Below are 14,524 nucleotides of genomic sequence, written 5' to 3'. Positions count from 1 at the left end.
GTAAGTTTTTGCCACGGTAAAGTCTTCAAGGCGGGAGGTGTTACGATAACTTGTTTTGAGGATGTTCCACAACATTAAATGTAACTATAAACAGATAAAAAGTATGTTTTTCTTTAATAAATCAATTTTTGAAATGAAATTCCTGGAAAATTGATGTGTTTTAAGAAGAATTAAACACTTTGGGACATCCTTTTACAGGAAAACAATCAACTTCAGGCACCTCACTACCACATCACTGATTATTTTCCTATACAGGCATTCCCTGATGTGTTTTTAATTTTATTTTACTTATTATATTTCAATACATCACACTTCCATGTGTTTAAGTCTTTGCCCTAAAATGTAACTTTAAAACCGTAAAAGCTTTATTTATTTCATCTTTTTGTAAAAATCATGCAACTCTTTCGTCCTTCAGGAGACACGAACACCACAGGATTCATTTATGTGCTTTTTATTTATTCATTTTTGTACAAAAAGGAGGTATGATATTACACAACCAGCAAAGCTCACATTTTCACACACACACACACACACACACACACACACACACACACACACACACACGAAGAAAAACAAAACATTAAAAGCTGACATGTGACCAGTTCATTGTTAGTGTTGACCCAGTGTGAAGATGCAAGAAAACTATAAGTTTTTTTTTTTCTTTTCTTTTTTACTAACATCTGAATTACGACGCAAACGTAAATGTGGCGTACGGAAAACTTCCGAAACTGTTTTAAAACATTTTACAGCTGATATAAATTGCGAAAAAAGTGTCTGCTGTGTACAATTTCATTTAAAGTTCATCTGGAAGATCAATATTTCTGCAAATTCAGCTAGCGGTTCATGGCTCAGTTAATGAATTACAGCACATGTGTTATTTCTATGAATACTGCACTATGAATAAACACTTATTTAATGATCATTAGTCATTTTAAATTATAGTACATCATTATTAATCAGGATGTACTTAAGCGCTTATATTTACTTTTTTTTTTTTAATTAAAACGTGCATGAATTTGAATTACACATGCTAATTTTGTGACATTTTTGACGTAACGCCAAATACGTGTCATGTGTTTGTCATTCAGGATTAAATATAATCCTATAATATAATATAATACACCACAGCTTAGTTAGCTGCAAAGGATGATGGGAGATGGGCTTTGCTATACCGGCTCAGTGGATTTATTAATACTGAAGACAAACGAACACTTTTTTTAAAAATCGAAATGTGAAATTTTTAATCTAGGCCCACTCACGAGGTTTTGCGATTAACGGTGATTATTCAGAACTTCTTTATTATAAGGAAAGTGCTGATGATAAAGAAATTGTGGCTTGAAATTGGGGAGTTGTTAGAATTCGACGCTGAGCTCCTTCTTAATACGCCGTGGATGAAATAATGCAACGTTTTGCTTCTATTCACAGATTATGAACGAGACTTAATGGGGGAAGAAAAAAAAAAAAAAAAAAAAAAAAAAAAAAAAAAAGAACGGAAAGGAACATTTTTTTAAAAAAAAAAAAAATAAAAAATGTAACAAACAGGGATGCATCGATAGCGTTTTATTTCATTAATTTATTTATTTTTAATACGAGTTCACTCTTTTTTTTTTTTTTTTTGGTACTCTGTGACATCCCGGAACATATTATTTAGCTCTGTTTATATTAGTGACTGCCTTATCCTCCGTTACGTCCTGATTTATGTGTCATGTTTAATACATTACGGTAAAAGAGCGCGAGCGGAAAGGAAGCGCTCGTGTCTCAGTGCTCGCAGAAGTGAACTGTTCGCAGTTCTGAGCTTACAAACAGTTCAGTTACATTACAGTAGCTCCTCTTGATATCTTCGCTAAGAGTCTGTTTAGCTTCGATGGCAATCGTTAATCAGGAAATACGTCCAGATCGATGTCATGTTGGTTATTAGCGTGGAAGTATACGCTACGTCGCATAAAAAGCGCACGATATCAGATATCGGTATCAGAGCAATTTTTTTAAGGAGGAAATGAGAATCGTATCGGTATTGATGCGTCCCTAGAGATCTGAAACGAACCCGGCACATTCATTCATTCATTCATTCCTGTTACAACCTACTGCATAATCATAGGAACACTGAATATCTAATAAGCATACATACATACATACTTTTATACACACTATATACACAAACACGGGGATGTCCTTCACTAGAAGTTTAATAGACTGATCTGTACAACAGCCTCCAAAAGGAACTGTGGAGCAAAACACTGTCTTGCTTATACAGTAAATACTATGTCTTATAGTACAAGTTCTATAGTAAACTGTCCAACACAGAAAACGTAAAGATCATGTAGCCTGGAAACGCTACAAAGTGCATATATATACGGTCAGAAACGCCACTGTCTGGGGAAGCGGAAGGGTGGAACGAATTTCTGGTGCACAGGGAAGAGCTAGCAAGCGGGACAGGAGTTAACTCCTCGAATATTTTGTGTTCCTGGATAAAATACTGAGAGCTTTTGATTCAAGTAGCGGCGTTTTCCAGTCCCGGCCAGTGTCTCCTCTATCGCCCGTCATGTTGGGTTTTAACAGACAGGGATTAGGTCATTATAAACACTCAGACAAGAAGGATGTTTAAAAAATCCAAACAGAACAGACAACACTTCAGTTTGAAGTACGCGAAAGGATCACAGATCTGATCGCTTGGCGTGGACACGCGAGTGAAACGCCAAGCGGTCACGTGTGCGCAGGGAGCCATCGGCAGCGTGGAAACCCTGACCTCTAGAGGGAAATGTCTGAAAATGAGCACATTTTTTTTTTTTTGCTCATATTTTGAGCAAACCTGAAACTAGTTCTGTTGCTTGCTGCCAGACAGTAAACACGAATAAAGCTTTGCAAATGAAAAAAAAAAAGAAAAATATTCAAAGCTTCACAAAGAAGCATTAAAAATTTCAGAAGGAAATGACCCAAAAAAAAAAAAAAAAAAAAAAAAAAAAAAAAAAAAAGAGAACTCTCATTGTGAATGAATTCAGCTGATGTATACTAAATATTTTTTTTTTTTTTTTTGTTTTCAAGCATTCCCCTCTTGACAGTCCTCTAAGGACTGCTTCACATTACAGATACGGAAGAGAAACAGGCCAACTTTCCTTTCTTTCCTTCCTCTCCTTCCTCTATCATCTCTCTTTTGGCTTGATTTGAAGCAAGCTTCCATTTTTGTTGCTTCAAAACCAGCACTAATTCCTGCCATGTGCCAACAGCACCTCCTTGAGGTCTGGCCCATAAAGCTCTTTGTCCCATCTCTCTCTCTCTCTCTCTCTCTCTCTTTGTGCTTCCTTTGGTCTCGTAAAGGGACAAATTTCTCTCTTCGCCGTCCATTCTCCGTTGCTCTCCTCTTTCTCTTGACCTCCTCCTCTTCTCTTCCTCCACGGTTTTAGCCGTCGAGCAGGTAGACGACCAGCTCGTAGGTGCACATCATGATGGCCGTGTTGGGGATCTGGCGGACGAGGTGGGTGGTGAGGCCTCGATACAGTGCTCTGTATCCTTCCTCTCTAACCACCATGCTCAGAGTCTGAAAGAACGAGCGGTACTTGCTGCCTTCCTCTCGCAACCGGGTACGGATCACCTCTGAAAAAGGGAGAAAGCTGGATTCAGTTCGACGCTCACGCAAGTTCAGCTCCCTACTGTAGTATTCAAGTAAACATCTGGTGTTGTCCCGTCTATATATTATAAATGTACAACAAAGCAAAATGAAAAAGAAAAACACTTAATGCGTGAGTATATTACGTTTATTACTACTTTAAGCAAAAACGCCATGTCTGAAATGTTGGTATATAATGGATGCGCTTTATTAAAACTACTGTATCTGTAGTTATTATTTTGCTACTTTACGCAGAAGAAAACAAACACGCATCTACCGTGTGGATACGCGATGGACGTGGCGCAGGTTTTGGAGGTGGCAGCGGCCAGCATCATGCCGACGAAGTCGGACGCGTCCTTCACCGATTCGTCTTCGTCATCCATGTTGGCACTTGCCTTGGACTCGAGGAGCTTACGCTTGATGCTCTCATAGATGACGAAATGAATGACAGTCTCAGAGATGCCCGCATAGGAGGCCGACATGCCACGGTAAAAGCCGCGTAGCCCGTCGGCTTTATACACGCGCCTCACGCACTCAAACGCGCTCATGCGCCTCTCCCCACGGTTCCTGGGTGGGAAAAAAAATTTGATTGATGAGTATAACTATACACAATTTTTTTCATAGTATTGCAAGCGTACAAAGTTGGACCAAACGCCAACTCTACACATTTCAAGTTAGCATACGTCTTCCGTGTTAAGTCAATTAGAGTATCTACTCTTATGAAGTCATTTGAAGTGGAAGATCATTTCAAAATAATAGCTAATAGACAGATTCATTTCAGCTTTTATTTACTAAGTGAAACGTTTACAGCCTTTGTTAGTATTTGGAAAATTGCCTTTTAATAGCTTGAACTTCTCCAGAAGCTTCTCGCGATACTTCGACGCCAGTCAGGAGAAATGCGCAAAAAGTCCAGCACGTGGTCAGATTTGTGGCCAGAGTTTGTGACGGCCGCTGCAATACTTTTACTTTGCTGTCTTTAAGCCATTCTGTTACATCCTTGGAGGTACGATTAGGATCACTGTCCTGCTGTTTCAAATTTCTGGCTGATGTCTTGAGGTGTTGCTTCAGTATTTCTAGACAATCCTAATCCTTAATCCTAATAATCCTCATGATGGCGTCTAATTTTCTGAAGTGCACCAGTCCCTTTTATCAGCAAAACACCCCCGCAACATGATGCTGCCACCCCCATGCTTCACAGATGGGATGGTGTTCATCGGATTAAAAGCCTCATCCCTTTTCCTCCATACATAGTGCTGATCTAGTTTAATTTTTGGTTCATTTGACCAGAGAACACGCTTCCAAAAGGCTGCTGATCAAACTGCCGGTCTTAAAGTAATGGTTTCCGCCTTTCATGGTGATGTAGGAGTCTCTGGATATACTTTACATACCTGATGCATCAAACACCTTCATTAGTTCCTTTGCTGATTCTTGCCCAAAGAAATGTATAACAACAAAAAGTATGGATGTACAGTTTTTCTTTACGTGACACTAATGGACGTCTTTGCGTGACACTAATGCACCAGCACCGTCGCTGAACTTGCGCTTTTTCAGTGTGGTTCAAATTCAGAGACCAAGATGGCCGTTGCACATTCAGTGTTTCTGCAGCTATTTGTGGTTATGTGAATGTATGTCTCTAAAAACAACCCTCGATTTACCTCCTGAGCAGAGGAAGCCAGCCTGAACAAGCTGAAACATGACAACCACAAGAATGAACTAAACTGTGCAAATTTTTTTTGGTCATCCACTTCATGTGTCTGCTTCTTAGCAAACTTTACACTGGACAGAAACTCTAGGCCAAATCATTTATAGCCCTGACTGTGCTTAATGATAATTTATCCACTTAGTAGCTACAATAATAACAACCATCATCAGTGTCTTTGGTTTTCCTCATGGAAGGATTTAACAAGTACCGATAATTTTGCTAAATGCTTTTGGTTTTGAGATCAATTGTCTGAGTGGAGAATATGATTGGCATGCGTAATGCTAATTATTACATTTTAAGCGTGATTAGGAAGCTATGAAACTCTCTCTATAGCATGCTGTTAAGAGAACGAGTGTTTGGAGATGATTCTGTGCCAGGCGTGTGAAACAGAGTTGCTTGTCATTAGTGACATGCAGAAAACGTACCACACTGAAAAGCAAAACCTTCTTCATCACGTCGCGTGATCTGGTCAATGAAACCCAACCGTCAGGGAGCTGCTTTTTAATGAATCATCACCGCATTAGTGTCGGATGTGAATGGAATACCATGTTGTGTTGCGTTGCGTTGCGTTTCAGTGTGGCGCAACTGCAACGCAGTGATGAAAGTGAAACGCAAACACCGTCCATTCAGTGTCCCAAGCCGTACTCGGACGGGAACCAAGACTCATCGCTAGAGTAGGGTTTAGGGTTTTATGGTTTATGTAACGATCCCAAATGTACCTGCTAATCATATAATAGCCGCTCACCTGGCATCCAACTGTAGGCGAGTCTTTATGAGCCAGATAGGATTGGTGGCCGTGATCGCTGTGAACCCTGGGGAAAAAGGATGGTAGGGTCAGCCATAGAAATGGCACTGTTGCTCAACATAGGCAAGGCTAGTGAAGCAGGCCTACTGTCCTTTCAAAAAAATAAATATATAAATAAAAAAAATAAATAAAAAGATCTTCAGTTCAAAGAAACACTGTGGACTTCTCTAAGATGTTTTATAGCCTGTTTTTATGGCCTGCTGTTCTGGCATTTTCCTTATCATGCACGTGAAATGGAGGCTATTAAGTGCAGATATCAGTCAGGATTTATTTGAAAAGACTGCGTGTACTACTCAGGAATGCAGCGGTATCATTAACAGTAACAGAGATCTTATGTCAGAGTTTTGTTTTTTTTTAAAACAGAAAACATTTCTATGATTAAAGCCACAAACACATCTTAGAGTAGTTGGCCACAGCATGGAACCTTTTAGCTAAAGCAATAGATAAAGCATATAATATAAATGATAATAAAAAATCCCTTTAATTGGTTTAGAGAGCACATTAAAAGGGACGAATTAACTGAACTTGACAGGGCACTTTTCTGCATAATTACGCAGTTATATAACTATCCATATGGCATGCCGGAAGGGCGCAGAGTCGTAGTGCCATATGTTTTAAACTGATTATTTAACCACGAGTAGGCTTTCCACAATGGCATTCTTGGAAAAAATTAAAAATAAAAACAAAAAAAACATGCCTTGTGATGCAAGAGATTAGTAATAAAGATCTTCACTGCAATGTCAATAGTCAAATAGGTCGGCTTGACGTGCAACCTTCTGGATGCCATTGCCGTAAACCATTAAAGTAACCTGTTTCGTCTGGAGTAAATATTGTCTAGTAATCCCAGAATAAAAAAAAAAAAGAGGATAAACAATGACAGATGAGGCACTGCTTTGCAGTACTTAAATAAAGAAACATTCTTACATCAGTCGAACCAAAACAAAAAGAGGTCTAGTGACCTAGAGTAGGGGGTAGAGGGGCTCTAGATAGGATAAGAGACCTAGAGCGAGTGGGTGAAGGAGGATGAGAGAGAGAGAGAGAGAGAGAGAGAGAGAGAGAGATTGTGTGTCTCTGGCGAGTACTCACACGGGGAGGGGCAAAGCTCCTCCTCACAGCTGCAGGACGGAGCCTGCAGATATGTGGGGGGAGGTTGGAGCAGGCTGGCTCACAGAGTACAGGCCTAAAATAGACACAGGCTTTTCTGTACCATAGTCACAAGCAGCAGCAGCAGCAGCAGCAGCAGCAGGGGGCGGAGCACTTCAATCAAACCCCACCCACAAACCCCATAAGTCCCGCCCTCACATGACCTCACATGACCTTCTAGACTGATCATCCCACCTGAAATTCCCCAAACTTCTGCTTTTTCTCTTTTGTTTTTTCTCATAAGTACATAGAAAGGAAGTAAAGAGAGTGTTCAAGAAGAGTGAGGCATAGAGAGAGAGAGAGAGAGAGAGAGAGAGAGAGAGATAAGAGGCAGATTGGTTGTCTCTTGAGTTTCAAAGGACATCATTAAACCAGTGTTTTTTTTTTTTATTATTTATTTATTTTTTTTAAAAAACGTGTCTAGAAAGGCACAACATGTCAAATGGGTGTTGCTGGTTCAAAACAATCACCATTATCTTTATTACAATAGATTAACCTTCAGTGGGTCATAAAGTTAAACAGGGGACAAAGGCTACAAAAACAAAAATAAAAGGAGGTCAAGCAGTGCAATTCAGAGGTAAGAGAGTGCAAATGCTAACCTTGTCAACCGCTTTGGAAAAAATATAAATATATATATGACATGACAATACTATGTGCACTGTCGAAAGCTTCTTTATCAGTAAAATCTCACTAGTGTTTCCTGTCTGCAGTGTTGCGTTTCAAGATACCAGGTCTGGTTCCTAAACCTTCCCCAGTTACTTTCAGATCTTAAGTTACAGATGCAAACTTTTCCACATTTTGTAGTGAACTTAATCGGGGTTATAACTCATGAATCTACACAAAACAGCCCAAGAGTGAAAGATGTGAACGCAGCTTGCAAATATTCTCCACTTTTGCTGTAAAACTGCTAAATTAGTAAACCGGTGCTGCTGCGCATCGCCGTGAGAGCACCGTCCCGAAAGTGAAGCACGGTGGCGGTAGCATCGTGAGCGTTAGACTCGGTCAGTGATTTTGGTGGACACACACTAGGTGATGGAGACCTTCTGAGATCATCCGAGATTCTCATTAGAGCGATATCTCAAGAACGGATGGTTGAATGTTTGTAGTATTTACACGGATTTATTACTGAATCCAGCAGATGAACTGATTCGATTTTGGAATTGAGCCAAACAGGGTCAAAATCACAGCAAGCTCAAAAGATACCTGAAATAGTTCTTCTTAAATAGCTTCCTTCCTGTTTGAAGTATATGTTAAAGGTATTTCAGGCGTACAAATGGGTAACAAGAAGGACCAGACCTGGTCTGATCACGGTCAGTGTCGAGTTTGTTAATGGATTTAAAGGTCCACAGGATGTTTTCCAGAACTTTGTCCCGGATTTGTTTGTCCCAAATTCAACATTAGGGCTATTTTGTGTAGATTCCTGACATACAAGTCCACTTCAGTTCTAGTCTGTAACACGCCAAAATGCAGAAAAGTTCAAGGGGGGTGAATACTTTTGCAAGACAAGGTAAATAACTGGTCCTCTAGGCTGCACTACTGAGACTCCTCCTTCATGCTTAGACACAGGTTCTTCTTGGTGCAGATATTGGGTACTCTGAAAGAACCTAGGCTCAGCTTTAGCTCTCAGGGCAAATGCATAAATGGAAAGAAAAAGAAATAAATATGGTAAATAAACACAAAAAAAAAACTTCTTATACCAGTGGTTCTTAAACTGGGCTCTGGGGTCCATGATTTAAAAAAAAAAAATGTTAAGATTGGTGGAAATCACAACCCACATTATCAAAGTTATTATCTTTAGGGGTCCAAGCACCAAAGTAAATGGAGGAATGTTCAGGAAACTCTTAAACATTATTTGACAAATTTTAATAATAATAATAATAATTATAATAATAATAATAATAATAATAATAATGGTAAATTCCATACTGAGGGGGTCTGTGGAATATATTTTGTAGCTAATAAGGTCCCTGGCTACAAAAGTTTGAGAACCACTGTCTTACACTACAAAAAAAAAAAAAAAAAAAGATATTCTTTGCACTGAGAAAGCAGGAGTTTGTTCTTTTGATTATTTCCAGAAATTTCTCTATTACTCAAGTATTTAATTTACTGGTAAAATGGAGAGAATCAGACCAGGTATCTTACCTCCTGCCCCTTAATCTATGACTGTTTACGTTTTATTTATTTTAACTGATTACTTTTAAATCCCAGGTTTAGAGCTTTCTACATCTTCTGGCCTGGAAGTCTGAAAAAAAAACTTGATAGTGTATAATAAAACACAGTAATGTTTTATTTATAGAAGTTGATTAATTTGCGCTATATAAATAGTTCGGACAGAAGTGACTCTCCAGATGAGCGATATCCTATCTTTAAAAAACACGTAATGTCACTCTATTAGTTTGTATTTTCTTTACTGTTATGACTATGAGTCATGGATTTCCACAAGTTGTTCCAGTGGATAAATTTAGCCGTCAGGCAGGACGTGTAACGTGATAGCTAGTGCTAATCAGCTGACTCTCTAATACAAGAGCTCTGGAAACGAAAACGTGTTAAAATCAAACAAAAATAACACGATTCAGAAGAATAAAGTGTGTTACACGGTACAATATCGTGTGGAATTCTTGAATCTGATTGGCCAGAAGGTGAGGATTCATTTTCTTTAGTTTATATTAATACGCTCGCTCGAATACATTACTGTTTCTATAGTAACAACTCACTCCCAGGTATTGTATGATGGACACGGCGTGTAATATGAGGTATAAGGTAACATACTTTGTATTACCGCAAAAAAAAAACAAACAGAGTGACCTACATTTCCTCTGGAAACATGGGATAGATTTACACACACACACGGCGACGGAGTGTGTCTCGTTATCTGATCGGAGTCCAGCTCTGTTTACAAGCGAAGGCTTTAATCTGCAAAGTTTAAAACCGCGACACAAAGATAATCTTTACAGTCAGTTAGACCTCTTTACGTTTGTCCTTAAGCGTAAAATTATATCTCGCTTTTATTTTACGTCGCATTGATTCTTGTGTAAGCTATGATTACGATCTGTCTACGATTTTTTTCTAGCAGAATTAATGGACAATATTACACAATTACTACTACAGCAGCGTCTGAATTCTCGATTCTGATTGGTGCGTAGGTGTTGACTAATTTTTATATTAATAATGGTTTATGTTACATCACTCGTTCTAATACGTTATCATTTCTACGTGATATGATGAAGCTTGCTTTTTTTTTTTTTTAACGCAAGATGGCTACTTAGCGTTTTTGGAAGGAGTCTCCAGTGTCAGCGCTTCGTAACCTCCGTTTACACTTCGAGGTGTAAACTACAGGAAAGAGAGAGGGGGAAGGAAAAAAAAAAAAAAAAAAAAAAGAGAGAGAGGCTGGTGATGGAACGACGGTTTATAGCAGCTATAATGCAAGTAATAACAAGAACTAACTTGTTTTGTGGATGTTCCATAATTTCAACTGTAACTATAAACGGACAAAAAAAAAAAGTTAGTATTGGCAAATTTCAGGCTAGATAATGATAAGGAACTTGCTAGCTAGTGCGCGGGATGTAGCTAGCCTGCTTGCTCTTCAGTAGCTCTCCGTTTACAAAACCTAGTTGTGTTTTTATTTGAAAAGTAACAAGAAGTTCTTTGTTTTCACGTAAAAATATCGCACATTAAAAATTTAAGATGTGTCCCAAATGTGATAAAAGGTTACTACTGGACTTCCTACGACTACTATTTAAAGAATGCTTAGAAATTATAATGTATAATGACAAGGTTAGCATTTGCTGCCTATATTCACGAAGGTGTATAAAGCAGTTTTCCCCCTTCCATTTACCTTAACATGGCTTACAGGCTCATTAAAACTGTACAGTCACAAAAAAAAGAAAAAAAAAAACAACAACACAGCTACAAGCTAGCTAGAGTGATATAACTATCATTATCATCAGCATCATCATCATCATCATCATCATTAGGAGAATCATGATCATACCAGTGAGATGAGAAGTGACTACCTGAGGCGTCCCGATTCCGCCCGCATCGCCCGCGAGGACCGCTGCCCACCGCGCATGGCAACCTACATGTTAGCGTAGCGCCCTGCTAGCGGCCGCTACTACACACAGCACAGACAGCGTGTGAAGCCAGACTGTTTAGTAGCACACTGGTATGTAATGATTTTTGTCCTCCAGCCCTCAAAAGGTAGAAGAAGAAAACAAAAAAAGGGGAAAAAAAAAAGTAGGAAAGGAAAGCACAACCTGAACTTTGAGGACCTGATTATTTTGCACATTTATTTATATATATTTTTTTATTTTTTTGGCCACATTGTTTATTAGCAATAAGTGGCACGTATGGAGCTGCAGTAAATATTTTCAATAGACACTAGGGGCGTAACGATCCATCGATCTGGATCGATGTATCGATCAAATAACCAGCGATCCGATGTATCGATGCAATTCGTAAACATCGATGCACGTATAATTTATTCAGGAGTCACTGATTCCGGCTACGTCCAAAGTTTACGTTCATCACGGGTCATTATTTGTACGAAATATGTAGCATTTCATAGGGGGGGAAAAAATAAGCTCAATAAATTCGTCAAGATATATTTTGGTTGAATTAATAGAAATGTTACTGATTGTGTGAAACAGACGCATCGTTTAATATTGATCGCAGACCCGAAAATCGAAATCGCATCGTGGCGGTCACTGCGGTATCGACAAATATCGAATCGCTGGCTAAAAGGATCGATATTAGATCGTATCGTTATGAAAGTTGCGATTTTACACCCCTGATAAGACACGTTACAGTAAATGAACACTAGCTCTCTTCATTTCTGCTTCGTATTTAACCAATTTTGGTCGCTTTGTTTATTTTGTTAGCAAAACGCTCTATAGTGCGTATAAGCTTTCCAAATAAATATTAGCTAATCAGGCTAAGTTCTTTTTTTCCCTCGTAAACAAATACTATCGTAACGTTTCGACGTTTCACGTAGGTCGTGTTGATTCTTTGAGTTTGGCTTGAATTTGGCTTCACAAGCTGTGCAACACAAAGCTGACATTTTAAAATGACGTGTTATTGATCCTGAAAGTCTTTAATTGTGCTTTCGGTCTAAATTCTAGATGCTAACAAATACCATGTTTGTTTGTTTTTTTTTAAAAAAAGTTTCCAAAATATGGGCCATATTCCATAAACTAAACCTTCTCTGTTCACTGAAAAAAACCAAATAAAGATGCTAGCTGATCTGTACATCTATATAATTTATGCTACACTTTAAAAGATGTCCGTTTTCAAACACTGGTTTTATCCCAAGATACAGAGTGACTAAGAGGTCAGTACCATTTTAGTTCAACATGTCACTCACAAAACCAAACAAGCAGTGCAATTATTTAGTATCTAAAACAGGAAAAAAAAAATGCAGCTAAGAAAAGAGCACAGGTGGGACTCTTACCTGCGAGGCCGGCGGAGACCATGTGCACCTGCGTGGAGTCGGGCTCCAGTACGCCGTTTAGCTTCTCTTTGGCCGTTGAGTAGGCCGCGAAGTAGATCGCTCTGTCGACGATAAAGACGATAAAGATTCAACGCGACGGAGATTCAAGCGCAGGGAATGTAGCAGACGTGTGCTAGTGCAGGTGTGTATGTTATCTGGTGAGGAGTTACGACAGTGTTGCGTAGCTAAAATGTGATTTTTATGATAAAGCGCAAAAAGACATTAACAACCAAAAACACAACAGCAGCACTGGCTAAAGGGAACTGGGTTACTCAAAAAAAAAAAAAAAAAAAAAAATTTTAAAGTAAGTAAATTAATACTAGATTAATAAATTAAAAGTAAATTAATACTAAATCTAGAATCGTTTTTGTTAGGATGCAGTTTTCGTGAATTTGAATTTTTTTACAAAAAGAATTCAACATTTTTTTTGGTGTCACATTTTTTGATTCGTGTTTTTTGGTCTTGATGCTGTTTTTAATTTTGCTGCTGCGTTTTTGGATTTTTTTTTTTTTTTAGTTTCCTTTTCCAATTCACAGTTGTGTCTTTGGTTTTGCGTTTCTGATTTGCTGTTGCGTGTTTTTTTTTTGGTTTTTTTTCAGTTTTTTTTTTATTTCTTGTTACAGTTTCTGATTTGCTGCTGTGTTTTTTGTGTTAGTGTCACGTCTTCTAAATCTGCTGTTGGGTTTTTGGCTTTGTTGCTTTTTCTGGGAGAAAAAAAAACCCAACACAACAACAAATTTGGAAACAGTGAAACTGCCTAAAGGAAACGGAATGACTCCTCACTGTAATAGCAGAAGTAACGTCGTAATAAATTGTTTTCGCTAGGCTGACGCGTTTCTGATTTGCTGTGGTGTTTATTTAGCAGACGTGTGCTAGCATCTTATGTGTATCTTTAAATCTGTATGTTATTTGGTGAGGAGTTACGACAGTGTTGCGTAGCCAAAATGTGAATTTAATGATAAAGCACCAAAAGACATTAACAACCAAAAACACAACAGCAGCACTGGCTAAAGGGAACTGGGCTACTCACAAAAAAAAAAAAAAAAAAAAAAAAAAAAATAAGTAAATTAATATTAATTGTTTTTTCTAGGATGCAGTTTTTCTGAATTTGCTGTTGTGGTTTTGTTTTGGCATTTTTTGAATAGTTGCTTTGTTTTTTTTCGGTTTGTTTGTTTGTTTTGTTTTTAATTTTGCTGCTGCGTTTTTGGATTAAAAAAAAAAAAATTTTAAGTTTCCTTTTCCGATTCACAGTTGTGTTTTTGGGGTCGCTGTCGCATTCTCTGATTTGCTGTCCTGTTTCTCTACTGCTGTTGTGCTCTTTTTTTAATTTGCTGTTTTTTTTTTTTTTTAATTTCGGTTGCTACAGTTTCTGATATACTGTTGTTTTTTTATTTGCTGTTTATCTTTTTTTTTTTTAATTTTATTTCTTGTTACGGTTTCTGATTTGCTGTTGCGTTTCTGAATTTTTGCCGAGGCAGGCCGCTCGTTTTTCTGAGTTTGCTGCTGTATTTGTGGTTTGTTGTGTTCTGCACTTATCAGATACCACAGTCTTCTCTTGGTTTAAGGTCATTTTATTCTCTATAAACAGACGTTTTTAAGAGAGCGTCCATGCGCTTACGAGGCACGAATACTGCATTAAACGGATAAACGCTGCAGCAGGAACTTTGATGAACACGACATCGTTTCGCTGGAAATTGTGAATCAGGGAACTGACTGCGAATCAACCCCACAGTCTTTCACGAAAGAATCTCTCGGTCAAGAGAAAACGTCAAGTTTAGATAGAGA

General features: G+C 38.3%; 1 protein-coding gene across 1 annotated transcript in view; it reads right to left on the bottom strand.

The window, feature by feature from the left end:
• Positions 1-435: 435 nt before the first annotated feature.
• slc25a36a (solute carrier family 25 member 36a) overlaps positions 436-14,524 on the bottom strand; it is a 26,229-nt gene continuing 12,140 nt past the window's right edge. Inside the window, exons 4-7 of the mRNA XM_026936633.3 lie at positions 12,701-12,801; positions 6,052-6,118; positions 3,882-4,171; positions 436-3,591 (exon numbers count right to left, since the gene is read on the bottom strand). Coding sequence (XP_026792434.1) covers positions 3,398-3,591; positions 3,882-4,171; positions 6,052-6,118; positions 12,701-12,801 — 652 coding nt within the window. The 3' untranslated portion in view covers positions 436-3,397. The remainder of the gene's footprint in view (positions 3,592-3,881; positions 4,172-6,051; positions 6,119-12,700; positions 12,802-14,524) is intronic.

Source organism: Pangasianodon hypophthalmus, chromosome 4 (assembly GCF_027358585.1).
Source record: "Pangasianodon hypophthalmus isolate fPanHyp1 chromosome 4, fPanHyp1.pri, whole genome shotgun sequence".
Lineage (NCBI taxonomy): Eukaryota > Metazoa > Chordata > Actinopteri > Siluriformes > Pangasiidae > Pangasianodon > Pangasianodon hypophthalmus.
Note: the sequence above shows the minus strand (reverse complement) of the source record. Positions and strands in the feature narration are given on the sequence as shown.